We start from the raw sequence: 18,830 nt of genomic DNA, 5'->3' as shown, positions 1-18,830 counted from the left end.
CCCTAACCCTAACCCTAACCCTAACCCTAACCCTAACCCTAACCCTAACCCTAACCCTAACCCTAACCCTAACCCTAACCCTAACCCTAACCCTAACCCTAACCCTAACCCTAACCCTAACCCTAACCCTAACCCTAACCCTAACCCTAACCCTAACCCTAACCCTAACCCTAACCCTAACCCTAACCCTAACCCTAACCCTAACCCTAACCCTAACCCTAACCCTAACCCTAACCCTAACCCTAACCCTAACCCTAACCCTAACCCTAACCCTAACCCTAACCCTAACCCTAACCCTAACCCTAACCCTAACCCTAACCCTAACCCTAACCCTAACCCTAACCCTAACCCTAACCCTAACCCTAACCCTAACCCTAACCCTAACCCTAACCCTAACCCTAACCCTAACCCTAACCCTAACCCTAACCCTAACCCTAACCCTAACCCTAACCCTAACCCTAACCCTAACCCTAACCCTAACCCTAACCCTAACCCTAACCCTAACCCTAACCCTAACCCTAACCCTAACCCTAACCCTAACCCTAACCCTAACCCTAACCCTAACCCTAACCCTAACCCTAACCCTAACCCTAACCCTAACCCTAACCCTAACCCTAACCCTAACCCTAACCCTAACCCTAACCCTAACCCTAACCCTAACCCTAACCCTAACCCTAACCCTAACCCTAACCCTAACCCTAACCCTAACCCTAACCCTAACCCTAACCCTAACCCTAACCCTAACCCTAACCCTAACCCTAACCCTAACCCTAACCCTAACCCTAACCCTAACCCTAACCCTAACCCTAACCCTAACCCTAACCCTAACCCTAACCCTAACCCTAACCCTAACCCTAACCCTAACCCTAACCCTAACCCTAACCCTAACCCTAACCCTAACCCTAACCCTAACCCTAACCCTAACCCTAACCCTAACCCTAACCCTAACCCTAACCCTAACCCTAACCCTAACCCTAACCCTAACCCTAACCCTAACCCTAACCCTAACCCTAACCCTAACCCTAACCCTAACCCTAACCCTAACCCTAACCCTAACCCTAACCCTAACCCTAACCCTAACCCTAACCCTAACCCTAACCCTAACCCTAACCCTAACCCTAACCCTAACCCTAACCCTAACCCTAACCCTAACCCTAACCCTAACCCTAACCCTAACCCTAACCCTAACCCTAACCCTAACCCTAACCCTAACCCTAACCCTAACCCTAACCCTAACCCTAACCCTAACCCTAACCCTAACCCTAACCCTAACCCTAACCCTAACCCTAACCCTAACCCTAACCCTAACCCTAACCCTAACCCTAACCCTAACCCTAACCCTAACCCTAACCCTAACCCTAACCCTAACCCTAACCCTAACCCTAACCCTAACCCTAACCCTAACCCTAACCCTAACCCTAACCCTAACCCTAACCCTAACCCTAACCCTAACCCTAACCCTAACCCTAACCCTAACCCTAACCCTAACCCTAACCCTAACCCTAACCCTAACCCTAACCCTAACCCTAACCCTAACCCTAACCCTAACCCTAACCCTAACCCTAACCCTAACCCTAACCCTAACCCTAACCCTAACCCTAACCCTAACCCTAACCCTAACCCTAACCCTAACCCTAACCCTAACCCTAACCCTAACCCTAACCCTAACCCTAACCCTAACCCTAACCCTAACCCTAACCCTAACCCTAACCCTAACCCTAACCCTAACCCTAACCCTAACCCTAACCCTAACCCTAACCCTAACCCTAACCCTAACCCTAACCCTAACCCTAACCCTAACCCTAACCCTAACCCTAACCCTAACCCTAACCCTAACCCTAACCCTAACCCTAACCCTAACCCTAACCCTAACCCTAACCCTAACCCTAACCCTAACCCTAACCCTAACCCTAACCCTAACCCTAACCCTAACCCTAACCCTAACCCTAACCCTAACCCTAACCCTAACCCTAACCCTAACCCTAACCCTAACCCTAACCCTAACCCTAACCCTAACCCTAACCCTAACCCTAACCCTAACCCTAACCCTAACCCTAACCCTAACCCTAACCCTAACCCTAACCCTAACCCTAACCCTAACCCTAACCCTAACCCTAACCCTAACCCTAACCCTAACCCTAACCCTAACCCTAACCCTAACCCTAACCCTAACCCTAACCCTAACCCTAACCCTAACCCTAACCCTAACCCTAACCCTAACCCTAACCCTAACCCTAACCCTAACCCTAACCCTAACCCTAACCCTAACCCTAACCCTAACCCTAACCCTAACCCTAACCCTAACCCTAACCCTAACCCTAACCCTAACCCTAACCCTAACCCTAACCCTAACCCTAACCCTAACCCTAACCCTAACCCTAACCCTAACCCTAACCCTAACCCTAACCCTAACCCTAACCCTAACCCTAACCCTAACCCTAACCCTAACCCTAACCCTAACCCTAACCCTAACCCTAACCCTAACCCTAACCCTAACCCTAACCCTAACCCTAACCCTAACCCTAACCCTAACCCTAACCCTAACCCTAACCCTAACCCTAACCCTAACCCTAACCCTAACCCTAACCCTAACCCTAACCCTAACCCTAACCCTAACCCTAACCCTAACCCTAACCCTAACCCTAACCCTAACCCTAACCCTAACCCTAACCCTAACCCTAACCCTAACCCTAACCCTAACCCTAACCCTAACCCTAACCCTAACCCTAACCCTAACCCTAACCCTAACCCTAACCCTAACCCTAACCCTAACCCTAACCCTAACCCTAACCCTAACCCTAACCCTAACCCTAACCCTAACCCTAACCCTAACCCTAACCCTAACCCTAACCCTAACCCTAACCCTAACCCTAACCCTAACCCTAACCCTAACCCTAACCCTAACCCTAACCCTAACCCTAACCCTAACCCTAACCCTAACCCTAACCCTAACCCTAACCCTAACCCTAACCCTAACCCTAACCCTAACCCTAACCCTAACCCTAACCCTAACCCTAACCCTAACCCTAACCCTAACCCTAACCCTAACCCTAACCCTAACCCTAACCCTAACCCTAACCCTAACCCTAACCCATTGTAGCCACGCTCTTTCAAAAACAAGTTAACTTTTTATAGACGGCTTAAGGCCACCCGACTTCAAAAACAAGTTTTTTACTGATAAACGGGTTAAGGCACAGCTCCTTTAAGAACAAATTACCTCACTGATGGATGACTTAAGGCAACTTTAAAGACAAGTTCCTCAGTATTGACAGCTTCAATCCTGGCCAATTTAAAAAAACTAACCTGTTAATTGACGGCTTAAAGCCAGGCCACTTTAAAAATAACTAACCCATTAAACGGCTTAAAGACCATGCCATTTTAAAGACAAGTTTTTCCTAATTGACGGCTTAAGTCCAGACCTCTTTAAAGACAACTAACCCATTAATTGACGCCTTAAAGTCAGGCTCTTTTAAAGGTAAGTTACGCACTGATTGACGGCTTAAGGCCAGGCCACTTTGAAGATAACTAACCCATTAATTGACAGCTTAAGGCCAGGCCCTTTTAAAGGCAATTTACCCACTGATTGACGGCTTAAGGCCAGGCCACTTTAAAGACAACTAACCCGTTGATTGACAGTTTAAGGCCAGGTTACTTTGAAGACAAATGCCAATGGTCCCTTTGAGTTTGATTCACTTAACACGCAATGGTGGGTAGTCCACCTACCCACCGACAACAATGTTATATTATATGCGACACAACACAAAAAAATAAATAAATAACCAGTATAAATTTGCTTCGCGGCATTCCGCATTTTTTTGCGCCCGCACGTGGGCGCAACGGCACCAGTTGCACGTAGACAAAACACGGAAGCCAAGCGCCGGCGGCAAAATGACCAACTTCGGTTTCGCAGGAAAGTATTCCCGCACAGCTTTAGCGGAAAAAGGCCCAATTCGTCCAATCGTTTATTTTTGCTGCGCACCCGTTCTCGACCATCACCCGCACGCCAACGTCTCAATTGTAGTATTCATCCGCAAATCACTGCTTCCGTTTACCTCTTTCCCAACAGATAAACACCTCGTAAACATAAAAAAGGCGTAAGAATATTAAATTTTATTTTTTAACACTTTTAACATCAACTGTCGAGCCATAAATCCAAAAATACAAATGTAACAACTACGAATCAATATAGCTATATATTTTCTTAATTTTTAAACCATTTTATTTATACAAACTGTTACCATGAACAGTATAATCTTTATCCGAATACATATTAATCGAATTTAACGTACCTTCATATTTTCTACGGCTTTTCGTAATTTCTTCCACAATATTCCCTCGTAAACTCTTAATAAAAACAACACTAATTAATTGGCTAAAGCTAACATTAAAGCATTAGTTTTAAGTTAAAAATCGATAAATTTAACAAAATAACGTTTAGAAAACTAACAAACAAACTTTACACTATATTTAAACATTTAATATACTAAAATACTTTAGTTAACCACTACATTTATTTAACACTGAGATCACTGCTTAAAATTAGCTTAAAATTACTAAATATAAGTAAAATAACTTGAAATAAAGCCAAAAAATCAACTCATCTTAAAAAAGCTGCTTTCTTGTCGGACTTGTCCAAAAAATGATCAAATCCGCCATTAAACAGCTCACGTGAGCTTTCTGCCTAATTTAATTGGATAAAAACCTTCTAAAGTTCGTGCCGTAAAAGAGAATAAAAGAAACACAAAGTGAGCGATCACGCCACCTCACTCCCGCCTATAACGCATGCGAAAAGAGAAAGAAAGAGAGGTCTATTACAAAGGTCAATTTTTCGACCGCTTATTATGAGAGAACTATAAAACGAGAGAGTGAAAACAACTTGTGCGTAACGAGGGCAAATCCAAAACGGCGCTTCTTAATTATATAGACTTTTAATCAACTAAATTCGCAATTTTAAGCAAAAATTAACCCGAATTTTTATTCAAATTAGCGCAAACACAAACCAAAATATGATAATGTCATAAAACCATTGCTTGTTTATAAGTTGTATTAATTTAATCATTAAATTACGACGTGCACTTGACTGAAACATAAATTCTTCATTATTTTCGACCGCTAAAGAACAATAATGTCCTAAAATTATTACTTATTTATACGTTGTTGTAATTTAATTTTTAAATAGCGATCTGCAGTTATCCAAAACGTTTATTAAAACGTATAAGGGATGGTCATTAAATTAAAATGTGGGCTCTCATTATTTTCGACCGCTAAAGAACAATAATGTCCTAAAATTATTGTTTATTTATACGTTGTTGTAATTTAATTATTAAATAGCGATCTGCAGTTATCCAAAACGTTTATTAAAACGTATAAGGGGTGGTCATTAAATTAAAATGTGGGCACTTATCGAATAAAGTAATATTAACCAAAATTAAAAACGTTTACCAAATTTAAGTTTGTAAACGTAAACATATTCGCCACAAAGAAATTTACGTAAGCTTTAATATTAAGATGGGTCGCTTTTTATAAAAAAATTAAGTAGATAAACAAAACAAAAAAGCCGCCCGTATTAAAGCTACTATAAGCAGACAAAAACTATAAACCAACCTAATGAATAATGCGCCATGAAATACCGCGATCTTGGTATTCATTTGTTATTCTACGTCGCAAATTTTAATAACCAAACTTTTACCGTTTGCCCGATTAACGTAAATGTATTTATTTACTAAACTGTGATGACTCAGCAAATACGACATGGCCATACTTTTCTAATGCATTTAATGAATTTTAAGCCAATTAAATTCGCACTTTATTGCAAATATTATTCCAAATTAGTAAACTGTAACTAGCCAGCAAAAAAAATATTACTACTGAATAACAAAAGTTAAAATGGCAACGACTAGTTAAAACGCCAGCATGGTGCAGGGGTCAAAACACATGCTACACTACATGAGGTACTGGGTTGTCCTCATGCCCCCATGCTGTAGTGCCCTTGAGTAGGGCGTAATAAACTTCTGCTGAGTCAACACTTAATCAGCGACTGGTGGTGGAGCACTGTGCAAGCTGGGGTGTGGGACTGGTGGTGGAGCACTGTGCAAGCTGGGGTGCAGGACTAGTGGCGGAGCACTGTGCAAGCTGGGGTGCCGGACTGGTGGTGGAGCACTGTGCAAGCTGGGGTGTGGGACTGGGGGTGGAGCACTGTGCAAGCTGGGGTGCCGGACTGGTGGTGGAGCACTGTGCAAGCTGGGGTGCCGGACTGGGGTCGGTGCACTGTGCAAGCTGGGGTGCCGGACTGGTGGTGGAGCACCGTGCAAGCTGGAGTGCCGGACTGGTGGTGAAGCACTGTGCAAGCTGGGGTGCCGGACTGGTGGTGGAGCACTGTGCTTGCTGGGGTGTGGGACTGGTGGTGGAGCACTGTGCAAGCTGGGGTATGGGACTGGTGGTGGAGCACTGTGCAAGCTGGGGTGTGAGACTGGTGGCGGAGCACTGTGCAAGCTGGGGTGCCGGACTGGTGGTGGAGCACTGTGCAAGCTGGAGTGCAGGACTGGTGGTGGAGCACTGTGCAAGCTTGGGTGCCGGACTGGGGGCAGGCAGATTTTGGATGACCAAATCAAGCTTTTCTTTTATTTCATTTTGATTTTTTTAAATTTCTTTAAAAAAATCGCGCATATCCATATTTTTTTTAAAGTATTTTTTATCTAATATATATACTACACAAGGAAAAATAATTGTTATTGAAAACAAGAATAAGTTATTTTGCTTAAAATAATTTCTATCACTTGTACATTATGGTCCTCGATTTATTCTCTTGTTTATTAAACTTCTAGCATTTGTATTACTTTAAATATCTTTTAACAGTTCACATGCCAATTAACCGACTCTAAGACATTTTCTAATAACCGACGCCTACCCTAAATATTCTTTAAGGACGCTCTGGTTATTTTGAAATAACAATGACTTTAATTTTAGTAAAATATCACTTTAAAATTTTAGTTTTCAGACTGGCCTACTGGGTTTTAGTTATGAAGGCAAAGAGTTATTTTAAAGTAAATACTAATTTGTTTACAAAGTTAACTCAATCCAGTCCTGCATGATAAAACAAAATGCTGTTCTCTGTGCTAATTAAAATAGGTTATCTTAATTAAAATTTAACTAAACTTCGAGTTTCTAGAATAAATCGTATTTATTAAATTTATTGCAAACTTACAAAATGAACAAGAAATCTCAACGTGGCGTTTGCTGTTCTGACTGAACTATTGCCACGCTGCAGAAAGGCTTTTTAATTTAAAGCTCGTTGTTTGGGGAGAAATTTTAATCAGCGCTCTGTAATCACGCGCACAATTCTTGCTTCTTATAATTGATGCTGCAAACAAAATTACTGAAATTTAATTAACAAAGAAAAGTTGGTCGAAACCGAGACAAATAGCCTAAATCTTGTAAGTATTTGGCACTTTTTACTGTACCCGATTATTTAATTATTTGTTTGTACCCTCTGATAAGGACGTAAGGGCTTGGCGGGAATGAACTAACTAAAAATTGGATCACGTATGTTGTCCGGCTCTAAACAAAACAACATTCCGTTTACCGTAGGAAAGAATTTAGGAGGACCGTAATTTAATTATGTTTTGTGTCGAAAAAACGGACTAAGAGAACGTTACAATTTTTTTTAAATATTCTAATAACTTATATTTTTTCTACAAATCGTACGCAAAATATAAAAAATTTAATAGTGAAAGTTTAGTGAAACTGTTATTTAGTGAAAGTGATTTACGTAAAAAGATTGTCCTTAAAACAATTGTATTTACATATATAATAAACTTTAAGTTATTTCTTTGCCGTCTTTTATGATCCCAACTCATATGTTACTTACTAATTATGATTCACTCTCTGTTCTTGCAACTCGTTAAGACGATATATGCAGGAGGCCAACATTAACAATTGTTAATACAAATATTATAAGATTTCAACACAACTTTATTATTTCAGGCAATCTTTTTGATGAAATTTTCAAACTACGACATCGAGTATTTGCTGGAGTGAAACTTTGTTGGCGGTGTCTTTGTTTTTTATTGGAAGCTATATAAATCGAAAATGTGACAACATTCTTCGAAATTTGATAAAGCCAGGAAAGAGTGGGTACAAAATACCACATGGGTCGATGTATGTTAGTGGGGGTAACTTGTGGGGTGGAGCATTAGAATGGGTGGGTTGGGGTTTAGAGTTGGTCGCTGTAAGGTTTTGCTGTCATCTGTCAGGACGAAGTTATTTCAATTATAAATGGTATTTAAAAGAAGGTTGTACTTTTATTTCGTTTGTAAATAAATTATTAATTTTGCTGACGTGTAAGGATTAATAAAGCTGCCCAAAAGTTCGGTGAACTCACTAGTGGAATCGTCTATTAAGTTTAGAAATGTAATTTTCAACCAAGTTTCTTTTTATTCTAACTTCTTTTTGTTTAAAACATCCCAACTTTAAGGTTGCTAAAACAATAAACTGTAAAAATGGACCCAAAGTGTTTGACATTTATTAAAAGTTTAAGTGTGGAGAAAGTTAAAAATTAATTATAATTCAAGTTTCCTTATTGTTTTTTACAGTTAAATATACTGAAAGGCACTACAGTTACAGCACAAACTTGAAAAATGGTTGGAACAATCTGACGATAATTACAATATTTGCACAAAACTTATGAAACAAAATGCTTTAAATTTTCCAGTAAGGAAACACTAAACATGGATATAAAAGTTTAATCGCGTTGAGTAAATAGTTGAGGCTACGAATCGTCTGTGAAGAAAGTTTTAACACGATCCACTTTTGCGCAGAACGTCAGTAAGGTCGACACTTTTAATTCCGAGCGCGAACGCCGGAGAGTTCTTGCTGTTAAGTCGGTATACTGAGTTCTTTAAACTTGCAAACCTCGGGTTTGAAATCAAGGAGTTTACGTCATTTCCGGTCGCCTTTCTCCAGTTCTCCAACGATAAATACTTGGGCCAAAAGTCGTCCAATTGAAGGCCAATGTTTGGCTCAAAGTAGTAAATGTTGTAATCCACCGTCGGAATGTTGTCGACCCAGATATCCCCTTTTCTAAACAAATGAGCGCTCGGATTCTCGACATAAATGACGTTGTTCGAAAAGTTTGCACTCTAACCATGAACAAAATACAAGTTAAACATCCGGAATCTTACAACAAAAAGCTTTACCGATGAGAGTAAATCAAACAAAACTATTACCTGAGTGGGGGTTCCCCCGCTTCCCCCCCACACCCGAGTTACAAGTCCCAAACACTCGGTGTGGGTTGATGTGGTCAATCATGTTGTTACAAGCCCTGTTGTTTAATCCACAGTGAAAGTTCACCGCGCAATCGGTCAAGTTGAACAACCAGTTGTCTCGCACTGCAACACAAAAGACAGGTTAGAACCCGGAACCTTAAGGGTTATAGCAAAATAGCATAGGTCTAACAGCTATATGGCAAAAAGTAAAGAACAAACCTGTTAAAGAAAAAACAGCAGTATCCCCGTAAACACCCAGAGCGCCGTATTGGTAAGCCAGCGAGTTGTGGATTGTGTTTCTTTCTATTAGGGCATGAATATGGCATCTTGAAAGGTCCTAGAAATTGTAAGTAAAGGTTATTTTTTACATGGGTTATACTACGCCAAATTTTCACCCAGTCTCAATGGTGTTTCACAGAAAATGTTGTTCTACATGGGAAGATTACATCACAAAGTTTAAGCTTGCTGCTAAGTATAAGATGGTCAAACAATACCAGGTGTTAGCAGCTAAACGAGCGAGCTTTAAGTGTTGTGACAAATCTACCTGCGGCTTAAAAGTGTCGTTTCCAGCTATTAAACAAAAATTTGAAAAGATACTGACCGACTTCTTCCTGCATACAAGAGTGTGACAAGAAAATGAAAGTTAATTTTTGTGGCTGGGGATGCAAATGTAGAGTTTACATGGACCCAGAAAAATTGAATCATTGACCAAATGTTTAGTTAAGATTAACTGGGAAATTGACAGAACCCAACAACTGCGGATGACGCATTACAACTTGCTTGGAAAGTTGAACTAGAACAACAATATTAAGGGAATAAAACTAAATTAGGTTTCAAGTAATTGTGCTGGTTCAAATTTAATCGCAGTAAAAATGAAGGCATATTTTGAGATAATGATAGATTGGCAAAAAATAATAATTTACATAAAAACTAGGCTATTAAAAAAACGCTCAAAAAATGAAAAATCTGGTAAAGAAATATATTATAGCTCAAAATCAAGTAACGAAGTAACAGGACCATAATATTAATACGGGTAGATTGCCATGAAAGCAAAAGAGGTAAATTACTAAAGAAAATGTTATACGCCATAGTGCATGGTGTTCTGCTGTGGTTAAAGTTAGAAAGACGAAACTACACGATTTTGCGTCGACTACCGAAAATTGAATTACGTAACAAAAGAGACACAATCTTGGATTCTGTGAGTGGCTCATCTTTGTTTGCTACTCTGAACGTAAAAGCTGAATATTGGCAAGTTTTAGTAAATCCAAAAGACAGGGAAAAACTGCGTTTTCAATCGGCAAACGTTTATTTAAATTTAATGTGATGCTATGTGGTAGCTCTCGCGCGTTTGAACGACTTATGGACCATGTTCTAGGTGGTTTGCCTACTTGTACATGTTTGGTTCACCTGGATAAAGATGGTCCATGAATCATCGTTTTAACATCTGTCTAAAAACCTTATACAAGTTTGTAATCGTCTTCAGCAAATTTACTTTTAAACTCGAAAAATGCAAATTGTTTTACCGCAAGGTGGAGTACTTAGGGCATTTTATCTCAAAAGAAATCTCGGCTTCATTGTATAAATCAGATGCGGCTTCATTGTATAAATTAGATGCAGTTTGCCTTCAAAAATGGCGATTTTATAATCGATGCTGATGCGAGTAACAATGGCATAAGAGCTCTTTAAAGCCGAATCATGGAAGACAGGACAAAAGCCGTAATCGAATATTTTGTCAAGACATTTACTAAAGCAGAATTAAATTATTGCACAACCAGAAAGAAACTTCTCGTCATTGTAAGAGCACTAAAACATTTTTATGTTTGTGAAATAAAAGTCACTGCTTTCTGCGTTGGATTCGAGGAACAAGTCAACGATGTTGATTTAGGAACAAGTTTTAACTTGCAAAGCAGAACACACCGAATGCCTAAATTGGCAAAGATATTTCGTCATTAAGACCTGGATTCGATGATACTTGAAGATGATAAAAAAACAAAGTCTCCAATGAAACTATAGATAAATACATTATCATTATTATGGATTACTTAAAGGTCCGAAGCCTATCCGGTCGCAAACCAAAAGCAGAGACCGTATCATCGGTCCTTTGCGGTCTTATCAGAAATTTTAACCAACCAAGGCTTAAAGTTTGTAGGCCACCGGCCGCTGGTGTTGTAGAACGTTTGGATCGCACTAAAAAGCCCAATCGGTCATGTAGCTGCACCAACGCTATTGGGTTTTGCCCTTTATTTTAATGACGTACGAAACGGCGGTACATAAGAGAACTGGTTACATGCCTGCAAAAAAAAACTTTTCTGGAGTAAGAATAAAACGTTATTACGACAGAACAACGTTAAGTAACCCCTTAAAGGAAGGCGATAAAGTATTACATTGCCCTCACCGTAAAAAGGGCATTTCTCCGAAGTTATCTTCGCCATGGCGTGGTCCTTATATCGTCATAAACCGCCTAAATGACGTAGTATGTCGCATTCTCTTATCGCCACACTACAAGCCAATGATTGTAAATCGTAACCGACTGTGGTACTATAGCATTGAAGAGGACAAATGTAAACGATGCAACCGAATCTTGTGATGTGTTATAATAATAATAATGAGAATATTGGAAACTTGTTTTCACTTACTGTAATAATAATGAGAATTTTGGAAACTCGTTTTCACTTACTGTGATCTTTATTGTGTACGAGTTGTGTTAATTTTTATGCGGGGATTTTTTGGACTAAATTCCTTGTATGTTAAATGTATATTCAATAATCTTTGTGTTTTTTTATTCTACTTGAATAAGTTGAATAAGGTTGTTATAAGGTAACCACAGAACCTGACTATGTCACAATATTGCCAACCCTGTTTTAATGTAGGTTTTATAATTACTACCTTTGTCTTCCCACAATCTCGGATGCTCGATGAAAGGTAAACTCCGGCAAAATCATTGAGGATTCCCCTCCCGTAATCATGGATGTTGTTTTGGGTGATTTTGAAAACATATTCCCCTTCCGGCATGTAGTCGGCTGTAAATACTGGCTGCCAACCAACCTAAACAAATTTGTTTAGTTTTACTAAAAAATAAGGGTTTGTGTTCGATTCTTACTGCTGGCTTGTAGCTAAAACTTAAAATCCCAGATTTCCATTACAAGCATGTTAGACCTAAGGTTCTAGGTTTGATTCTCACAGATGGCATGCTGTAGCATCCTTGAGTAAGACCTAAGGTCCTGTGTTCGATTCTTACAGATGGGATGCTGTAGCATTATTTTTCTCCTAATAATAATTTCTTACCCTTATTCCAGCGTAGGGAGTGTTGGATACATCGTTGTTCTGCACCACAATGTTCCTCATGCCTTTAACATGGACACAGCAAGGCTGCAACAATAAATCAAGAAATAATAAACCCGAGAATGTAAAATAAAACATTGAACTTACCTGAAGCATGTGAATTACTCCACAGCCATCAAAGGTGCTTCTGTTTATTGTCATAATCGACTGCGATTGCAATATTACCAATGTCAGTAAACGCGTTGTATTCAAACTAGAAAATGTATTAAGTTTAAATTTTCATACAAAAGAAATTTTAAATTTTAATAATTAGTTAATTAGCTTATTTAGTAAAAGAAACTTACGTTTAAATGAACCGAAGATTGGACATAGATTCCAGTGTAACCAAGATTAGTAAAAGCACAGTTATTGATGTTTACTCCGTCGCACAACTCAATGTTGATTGCTGCTGGTTTGTTGTTGTAGCCTGAGAAGTAGGAGTCGTGGGTGTGTCTGAACTCCAGGTTAATGAATTGAACATCTCTGGCTTTGTGCACTGCAACAACAACTTCTTAACAATTTGTACAAAACCACATTTAAAACAACTTACATGAAAATAGAGTTTCGGTTTTGCCGAGGATAACATCGTCGTTCAGCTGGGAGTCCGAAGGTGGAATAAAGAGGAAGATCTTGTTGTCCGCATCGCAATAAAACTCACCAACAGCATCCAGTTCTAATACGATTTAAAATTTAAAATTCAAGATTAAAAATTAGCGCAAAATGTTTAATTTGTGATGACCTTCAAACACATTCTCGACAATATATCTCCAGCCTGAAGGTCGGGGGTGTCGACCAATTGGGTATCTACGAGGGGATTGAAACAAAACAGTGTTATTCGCTTCAATGACTTCACCCACAGGCCCCCGTTCAGCCACCCAGGCCTGGAACACTAAAATGTCGACCTCACGAAGTCGGTGCCAGAATGGGTTGACGTCACCACTCTTGTACCGGAACCCGTTCTTGTTCTGCTCAGGACAATGTCGCTGTAAGGGTACAGTTGTAACTATTTTGTGACTTAATAGAAGTTGTAACCCAATACTTTTACAAATAGCAATAAAAAAGTTCGTGTAAGAGTTAAGGTGTGACGAAACAGATTGGCAACAGTTGGAACCTCTCACCTGCTTAAATCCTCCACTTCCGAGTATATCACACTGTGGAGTCGGAAGCAAGAGATCCTCCATTGTCAGATATCCTCCTTCTCCGCTCAAGTTCCGACCTGTCCATTTCTTTAGGTTTGGTTTTCTATTTAAGGAAGGGGTAACATTAGTAAGGGTGAAAATTAATTCTCCCCAAATGAGGATAAACTACCTTGCCCTGAACAAACGACTTGTCCCCAGATAAGCATGTTGAGTGCAGGTCCCGTCGTAGTTAGTTGCATAAATGGTGTTTTCCCCAACTTGATGGTAGGGTGAAAAGTTAGCCCGTGTAATTTTTTTACCCCCACTAATGATGGGTCGGGTTGGGTCTTTAGGGTAACCCACAATTGAGATTCCTGAGTGCTGGCAAATAAATAAAAATTGGTTAAAAATGCAAACCCCAATGCCCGCTGTACCCCAACTACGTCAACATACCTTTGACCCCAACTACGTCAACCCACATTTGACCTACGTCAACCCACCTTTGACCCTAACCACGTTAACCTACCTTTGACCCTAACCACGTTAACCTACCTTTGACCCCAACTACGTCAACCTACCTTTGACCCCAACCACGTCAACCTACCTTTGACCCTAACCACGTCAACCTACCTTTGACTCCAACTACGTCAACCTACCTTTGACCCCAACTACGTCAAACCACCTTTGACCTACGTCAACCTACCTTTGACCCCAACTACGTCAACCTACCTTTGACCCCAACTACGTCAACTCACCTTTGACCCTAACCACGTCAACCTACCTTTGACCCCAACTACGTCAATCCGGTTGTTGACCTTAACTACGTCAACCTACCTTTGACCCTAACCACGTCAACCTACCTTTGACCCCAACTACGTCAACCCACCTTTGACCCTAACTACGTCAACCTACCTTTGACCCCAACTACGTCAACCTACCTTTGACCCTAACCACGTCAACCTACCTTTGACCCTAACCACGTCAACATACCTTTGACCCTAACTACGTCAACCTACCTTTGACCCCAACTACGTCAACCCACCTTTGACCCCAACTACGTCAACCTACCTTTGACTCCAACTACGTCAGCCTACCTTTGAGCCCAACTACGTCAACCTACCTTTGACCCTAACTACGTCAACCCACCTTTGACCCCAACTACGTCAACCTACCTTTGACCGTAACCACGTCAACCCACCTTTGACCCCAACTACGTCAACCTACCTTTGACCCCAACTACGTCAACCTACCTTTGACCCCAACCACGTCAACCTACCTTTGACCCTAACCACGTCAACCTACCTTTGACCCCAACTACGTCAACCCACCTTTGACCTACGTCAACCTGCCTTTGACCCCAACTACGTCAACCTACCTTTGACCCCAACTACGTCAACCCACCTTTGACCCTAACCACGTCAACCTACCTTTGACCCCAACTACGTCAACATAACTTTGACCCCAAATACGTCATTCTACTTTTGACCCTAACCACGTCAACCTACCTTTGACCCTAACCACGTCAACCTACCTTTGACCCCAACTACGTCAATCCGGTTGTTGACCCCAACTACGTCAACCTACCTTTGACCCTAACTACGTCAGCCTACCTTTGAGCCCAACTACGTCAACCTACCTTTGACCCTAACTACGTCAACCCACCTTTGACCCCAACTACGTCAACCTACCTTTGACCCCAACCACGTCAACCTACCTTTGACCCTAACCACGTCAACCAACCTTTGACCCCAACTACGTCAACCCACCTTTGACCTACGTCAACCCGCCTTTGACCCCAACTACGTCAACCTACCTTTGACCCCAACTACGTCAACCCACCTTTGACCCTAACCACGTCAACCTACCTTTGACCCCAACTACGTCAACATAACTTTGACCCCAAATACGTCATTCTACTTTTGACCCTAACCACGTCAACCTACCTTTGACCCTAACCACGTCAACCTACCTTTGACCCCAACTACGTCAATCCGGTTGTTGACCCCAACTACGTCAACCTACCTTTGACCCTAACTACGTCAGCCTACCTTTGAGCCCAACTACGTCAACCTACCTTTGACCCTAACTACGTCAACCCACCTTTGACCCCAACTACGTCAACCTACCTTTGACCGTAACCACGTCAACCCACCTTTGACCCCAACTACGTCAACCTACCTTTGACCCCAACCACGTCAACCTACCTTTGACCCTAACCACGTCAACCTACCTTTGACCCCAACTACGTCAACCTACCTTTGACCCCAACTACGTCAACCCACCTTTGACCTACGTCAACCTACCTTTGACCCCAACTACGTCAACCTACCTTTGACCCCAACTACGTCAACCCACCTTTGACCCTAACCACGTCAACCTACCTTTGACCCCAACTACGTCAACCTACCTTTGACCCTAACTACGTCAACCTACCTTTGACCCCAACTACGTCAATCCGGTTGTTGACCCCAACTACGTCAACCCACCTTTGACCCCAACTACGTCAACCTACCTTTGACTCCAACTACGTCAACCCACCTTTGACCCCAACTACGTCAACATACCTTTGACCCCAACTACGTCAACCTACCTTTGACCCCAACTACGTCAACCCACCTTTGACCCTAACTACGTCAACCTACCTTTGGCCCCAACTACGTCAACTTACCTTTGACCCCAACTTCTTCAACCTACCTTTGACCCCAACTACGTTAACCTACCTTTGACCCCAACTACGTCAACCTACCTTTGACCCCAACTACGTCAACCCACCTTTGACCCTAACCACGTCAACCTACCTTTGGCCTTAACTACGTCAACCTACCTTTGACCCCAACTACGTCAACCTACCTTTGACCCCAACTACGTCAACCTACCTTTGACCCCAACTACGTCAACCCACCTTTGACCCTAACTACGTCAACATACCTTTGACCCTAACTACGTCAACCTACCTTTGACCCTAACCACGTCAACCTACCTTTGACCCCAACTACGTCAACATAACTTTGACCCTAACTACGTCAACCCACCTTTGACCCCAAATACTTCAACCTACCTTTGACCCCAACTACGTCAACCCACCTTTGACCCTAACTACGTCAACCTACCTTTGACCCCAACTACGTCAACCCACCTTTGACCCTAACCACGTCAACCTACCTTTGACCCCAACTACGTCAACATAACTTTGACCCCAAATACGTCATTCTACTTTTGACCCTAACCACGTCAACCTACCTTTGACCCTAACCACGTCAACCTACCTTTGACCCCAACTACGTCAATCCGGTTGTTGACCCCAACTACGTCAACCTACCTTTGACCCTAACTACGTCAGCCTACCTTTGAGCCCAACTACGTCAACCTACCTTTGACCCTAACTACGTCAACCCACCTTTGACCCCAACTACGTCAACCTACCTTTGACCCCAACCACGTCAACCTACCTTTGACCCTAACCACGTCAACCAACCTTTGACCCCAACTACGTCAACCCACCTTTGACCTACGTCAACCTGCCTTTGACCCCAACTACGTCAACCTACCTTTGACCCCAACTACGTCAACCCACCTTTGACCCTAACCACGTCAACCTACCTTTGACCCCAACTACGTCAACATAACTTTGACCCCAAATACGTCATTCTACTTTTGACCCTAACCACGTCAACCTACCTTTGACCCTAACCACGTCAACCTACCTTTGACCCCAACTACGTCAATCCGGTTGTTGACCCCAACTACGTCAACCTACCTTTGACCCTAACTACGTCAGCCTACCTTTGAGCCCAACTACGTCAACCTACCTTTGACCCTAACTACGTCAACCCACCTTTGACCCCAACTACGTCAACCTACCTTTGACCGTAACCACGTCAACCCACCTTTGACCCCAACTACGTCAACCTACCTTTGACCCCAACCACGTCAACCTACCTTTGACCCTAACCACGTCAACCTACCTTTGACCCCAACTACGTCAACCTACCTTTGACCCCAACTACGTCAACCCACCTTTGACCTACGTCAACCTACCTTTGACCCCAACTACGTCAACCTACCTTTGACCCCAACTACGTCAACCCACCTTTGACCCTAACCACGTCAACCTACCTTTGACCCCAACTACGTCAACCTACCTTTGACCCTAACTACGTCAACCTACCTTTGACCCCAACTACGTCAATCCGGTTGTTGACCCCAACTACGTCAACCCACCTTTGACCCCAACTACGTCAACCTACCTTTGACTCCAACTACGTCAACCCACCTTTGACCCCAACTACGTCAACATACCTTTGACCCCAACTACGTCAACCTACCTTTGACCCCAACTACGTCAACCCACCTTTGACCCTAACTACGTCAACCTACCTTTGGCCCCAACTACGTCAACTTACCTTTGACCCCAACTTCTTCAACCTACCTTTGACCCCAACTACGTTAACCTACCTTTGACCCCAACTACGTCAACCTACCTTTGACCCCAACTACGTCAACCCACCTTTGACCCTAACCACGTCAACCTACCTTTGGCCTTAACTACGTCAACCTACCTTTGACCCCAACTACGTCAACCTACCTTTGACCCCAACTACGTCAACCTACCTTTGACCCCAACTACGTCAACCCACCTTTGACCCTAACTACGTCAACATACCTTTGACCCTAACTACGTCAACCTACCTTTGACCCTAACCACGTCAACCTACCTTTGACCCCAACTACGTCAACATAACTTTGACCCTAACTACGTCAACCCACCTTTGACCCCAAATACTTCAACCTACCTTTGACCCTAACTACGTCAACCTACCTTTGACCCTAACCACGTCAACCTACCTTTGACCCCAAATACGTCAACATACCTTTGACCCTAACCACGTCAACCTACCTTTGACCCCAGTTTTACTTCGTCGGAAATTTCATAAACTCCGCTTCTTACGTAGAGAACAACTTTTGACAAAGACCGATGTTGTCTGATGTTGACCATGGCTTTAGTGAATGTCTTGAAAGGTCCATTACCTGAGCCGTTGTCAATTGAACTCGTCCCGGACCACGCGTCATTTCCGGTATTTGAATCGATGAAAAAAGTTTCATGATCGCGGAATTCTCGCAAAATCGC

General features: G+C 42.2%; 1 protein-coding gene across 1 annotated transcript; it reads right to left on the bottom strand.

Moving 5' to 3' along the window:
• Positions 1 to 8,517: 8,517 nt before the first annotated feature.
• Positions 8,518 to 18,830, bottom strand: LOC145742692 (uncharacterized). Its single transcript, XM_082560469.1, has 12 exons — positions 18,600 to 18,830; positions 13,893 to 14,083; positions 13,703 to 13,826; positions 13,324 to 13,567; positions 13,135 to 13,257; positions 12,890 to 13,080; positions 12,693 to 12,761; positions 12,549 to 12,632; positions 12,147 to 12,308; positions 9,483 to 9,600; positions 9,256 to 9,386; positions 8,518 to 9,137 (listed from the first exon to the last, which is right to left on the bottom strand). The coding sequence occupies exons 1-12, from the start codon at positions 18,696 to 18,698 to the stop codon at positions 8,793 to 8,795; spliced, it is 1,881 nt and encodes a 626-aa protein (XP_082416595.1). The 5' UTR covers positions 18,699 to 18,830; the 3' UTR covers positions 8,518 to 8,792.

Source organism: Corella eumyota, chromosome 2 (assembly GCF_963082875.1).
Source record: "Corella eumyota chromosome 2, kaCorEumy4.1, whole genome shotgun sequence".
NCBI lineage: Eukaryota > Metazoa > Chordata > Ascidiacea > Phlebobranchia > Corellidae > Corella > Corella eumyota.
The sequence above is the reverse complement of the archived record's forward strand: the minus strand, read 5'-3'. Positions and strand labels throughout refer to the sequence as shown.

Coding starts and splice junctions, on each gene's coding strand:
- LOC145742692 (XM_082560469.1), bottom strand. CDS start 18,698: ATGGTCAACATCAGACAACATCGGTCTTTGTCAAAAGTTGTTCTCTAC. Junction 12,633..12,692: donor GAGTAATTCACATGCTTCAG/GTAAGTTCAATG, acceptor TTATTGTTGCAG/CCTTGCTGTGTCCATGTTAA. Junction 9,138..9,255: donor TTGGGACTTGTAACTCGGGT/GTGGGGGGGAAG, acceptor GTTCATGGTTAG/AGTGCAAACTTTTCGAACAA.